Raw genomic sequence first — 3198 nt, 5'->3', positions numbered from 1 at the left:
TTTTAGAATATGTTTAATCTATTATACACAACTTATTTTTTTTTAATAGAGATATTCATACAATGTTTATTTACTTCCTTCAGATAACTGTTATTTAATTAAAAAGCATTCATTAAGATTATCAATTATTTCTTCCATATTTATTTCTTAGAATTTAAATTCTGGAATTTGACCTTAACTTGATATAGGTAATCTAGGCTTTATAGCTACCCCTGAAAAATCTTTACTTTCGATTACAGGATATTGTTTGTTTCTAAACATACTAAACATAATTTAGGATTCAGGATTAATGGTATATGTATCCATATTAAGTGCATTTATTCTAGTTGTTTTTATGATAGGTGTATTCGTACTATACACTTTCATGCCAAGTTCAAGAATACGTTAATCCGTACACTAGGGTGAAGTTTCACTTTAAAGTATTTTTTCATCTTATTATTATTTCATTGTCGTATTATTAGAATATTAAGGCCTACCTTATGGTTTTTTAAAAACAAGTTCTTAATTAGAAACTTATTGTATTTTTTATTCTACTTACTATTCTACTTACTATTCTTTTTCTTCTTTTTCTTCTTTTTTCATTCTTTTTTTATTGAAATGAAAAGTTAGTTTTCTTTTCTATTTTTCAATATGTCCCAATTTTATGCACATATTGAAGTAATTGACGGCTTATGATATAAATAATTGTATATCTTAGCAAGATTATTTAACTGGTTTATTTATTTATTTACATTATTTTTAAAACAAAATCTTATTCATGATCGTTGTATTCAATTTTATCCATAGTCATGGTTTAGTATATTTTATCCTATTATATTATATAGATTTATTAATTGTAAAAACGTAAGATATAATAACCGTAATTGAACATTTTCTTTGTTTTGTCCCATAATTTTCTTTCTTCTTCTTCATCTTCGAATGGATAGTAATCTATGAATTACTTATTTAATTATAGTGTTTATTTGTTTATATGTTTGTGATTTAGATCATATATTTCTTGTTTTTAGTTTCCTAAAAATTATAAGAATCCTTTTACTATGTATGTTGTTTTACATTATGCTTTATTCTTTATTTTAATTGATTTTTGAATATATTATTTTTATCTTTTTTCTGAATTATATTTTTCAATTTTTTTCCACCTCAATTCCAACTATTCAGTTCAAATAAATTATTCTGTTGCTCTATATAATTTGATTCGTTCAAATAAATTATGTAGTGCAACGGAATAATTTATTTTCACTCAATATCTATTTTTTTATCACCTAATTATTCATTCCAATTCTAACTATTTGTTCAAATAAATTATGTAGTGCAATGGAATAATTTATTTTCACTCAATATCTATTTTTTTTATCTAATTATTCATTTTAATTCCAACTATTCGTTCAAATAAATTATTTCGTTGCACTACATAATTTATTTTCACTCAATATCTACTTTTTTATCACCTAATTATTCATTCCAATTCTAACTATTTGTTCAAATAAATTATGTAGTGCAACGGAATAATTAATTTTCACTCAATATCTATTTTTTTATCACCTAATTATTCATTTCAATTCCAACTATTCGTTCAAATAAATTATTCCGTTGCACTACATAATTTATTTTCACTCAATATCTATTTTTTTATCACCTAATTATTTATTCCAATTTTAAATCAGAAAAAAGAATAAAAAAAATAATTAAATATTCTCTATTTCCGCACTTAATTATGTCTGAAGAAATAATTAAATGAGCGCGAATAAATTTTGTAGTGAAACGGAATAATTAAATGAGCGCGAATAAATTTTGTAGTGAAACGGAATAATTAAATGAGCGCGAATAAATTTTGTAGTGAAACGGAATAATTAAATGAGCGCGAATAAATAGGAAGAATTAATTTGATCTTATTTAATTTGATGCTCAGAATTTATTTGTTTGTAAAGATTTCAGAGTTAAAATTGTATCAATTTATAAATAAAAAATAAAATAATTTATCTAATTTTAAATCAGAAATAAATAATAATAAAAAAATAAATAAATTTCAATGTCGCACAGACAATTAAATCTGAAGAAATAATTAAATGAGCGAATAAGAAATTTATTTGTTTGTAGAGATTTCAGAGTTAAAATTGTTTACATTTATAAATAAAAAATAAAATAATTTATCTAATTTTAAATCAGAAATAAATAATAATAATAAAATAATTCATTTTCAAGGCACACATATGAATCAGAAATAAAATAATTAAAAAAATAATTATTTTTCAAGGAGCACAGACAATTAAATCTGAAGAAATAATTAAATGAGCGCGAATAGCAGGACAGACAATCAAATCTGGAGAAATAATTAAATGAGCGCGAATAAATTATGTTGAGGGAAATTTAAAATTATTTTCAACACAATAATATGATGAATGTTATGCTGATGAAGAAAATAAACTTAGTATATTATTAGAAAAAAATAAAAAAATACCTTATAATTAACTTAGATATGTAATAACACCTATATTTTTATCAGGAACATAAGAAATTTAACATTATATTGTTGTAATTAAATATCATTTGAAACCTCATTAAATTGTAGCTTAAATTTTAAATTTTATTATTCCTCAATTTTAATTCAAATTTTTAGATACAGATAATTTTATTATTTATAAAAATATTAATGGAAATTAGGTAGGTTACTGTTGTAGATAGATACATAATAAGGAATTTATTAATATCCTAAATTGGATCCGAAAAAAGATAAAAGTAGATATATAATAAAATTAAAGAATGGAATATTTAATGGATATTATACTTAAAGAAAGAAAACTAATGGAAATTATCATTTGATAAAAATTAATTTGTATCGCAAAAAGATAAAAAATTGGGGATTCATGGGGATTAGTAGGGGATTTTCTTTACTTTTTAATTAATTAAATTGTCTATTTTATATTATTATTATTGTTATTATTATAAAATTATTTTATTTTTGTTTATAAATTATATAAATGTTAACATGACTGACTCTACTATTTTTTGAGAGAATTTGAAGCTACATAAATTTTTAAAAATAATTTTTTTATTTTTACTTATCAGTTTAATTTAATTCAAAAACATATTAAATATTTATTGAGCAAGTAATCTACCTAAATTTACAAAAGATAATTAAAAACACAGTTTTTTATTTTTATTTTTGCTTACAAAAAAAATATTTAAAATTAATACTTC

General features: G+C 20.9%; 3 protein-coding genes across 3 annotated transcripts in view; 1 reads left to right on the top strand and 2 right to left on the bottom strand. All coding sequences in view use genetic code 6, as the record gives it.

The window, feature by feature from the left end:
* Positions 1 to 582, bottom strand: part of TTHERM_01679240 (hypothetical protein) — a gene marked incomplete at both ends in the record, with an annotated part of 1253 nt that extends 671 nt beyond the window's left edge. The window contains one exon of the mRNA XM_001025462.3: positions 75 to 582. Coding sequence (XP_001025462.3) covers positions 75 to 582 — 508 coding nt within the window. The remainder of the gene's footprint in view (positions 1 to 74) is intronic.
* A 43-nt stretch (positions 583 to 625) lies between these two features.
* Positions 626 to 912, bottom strand: TTHERM_001679239 (hypothetical protein; the record flags this gene model as incomplete). The annotated part of the gene is made up of 2 exons (XM_012800431.1): positions 626 to 808; positions 859 to 912. The coding sequence occupies 2 exons, from the start codon at positions 910 to 912 to the stop codon at positions 626 to 628; spliced, it is 237 nt and encodes a 78-aa protein (XP_012655885.1).
* A 1738-nt stretch (positions 913 to 2650) lies between these two features.
* TTHERM_001679238 (transmembrane protein, putative) lies at positions 2651 to 3010 on the top strand (the record flags this gene model as incomplete). Its single annotated transcript, XM_012800430.1, has 1 exon — positions 2651 to 3010. The coding sequence occupies one exon, from the start codon at positions 2651 to 2653 to the stop codon at positions 3008 to 3010; it is 360 nt and encodes a 119-aa protein (XP_012655884.1).
* Between the last annotated feature and the right edge of the window lie 188 nt (positions 3011 to 3198).

This window comes from Tetrahymena thermophila (assembly GCF_000189635.1).
Source record: "Tetrahymena thermophila SB210 genomic scaffold scf_8254233, whole genome shotgun sequence".
Lineage (NCBI taxonomy): Eukaryota > Ciliophora > Oligohymenophorea > Hymenostomatida > Tetrahymenidae > Tetrahymena > Tetrahymena thermophila.
Note: the sequence above shows the minus strand (reverse complement) of the source record. Positions and strands in the feature narration are given on the sequence as shown.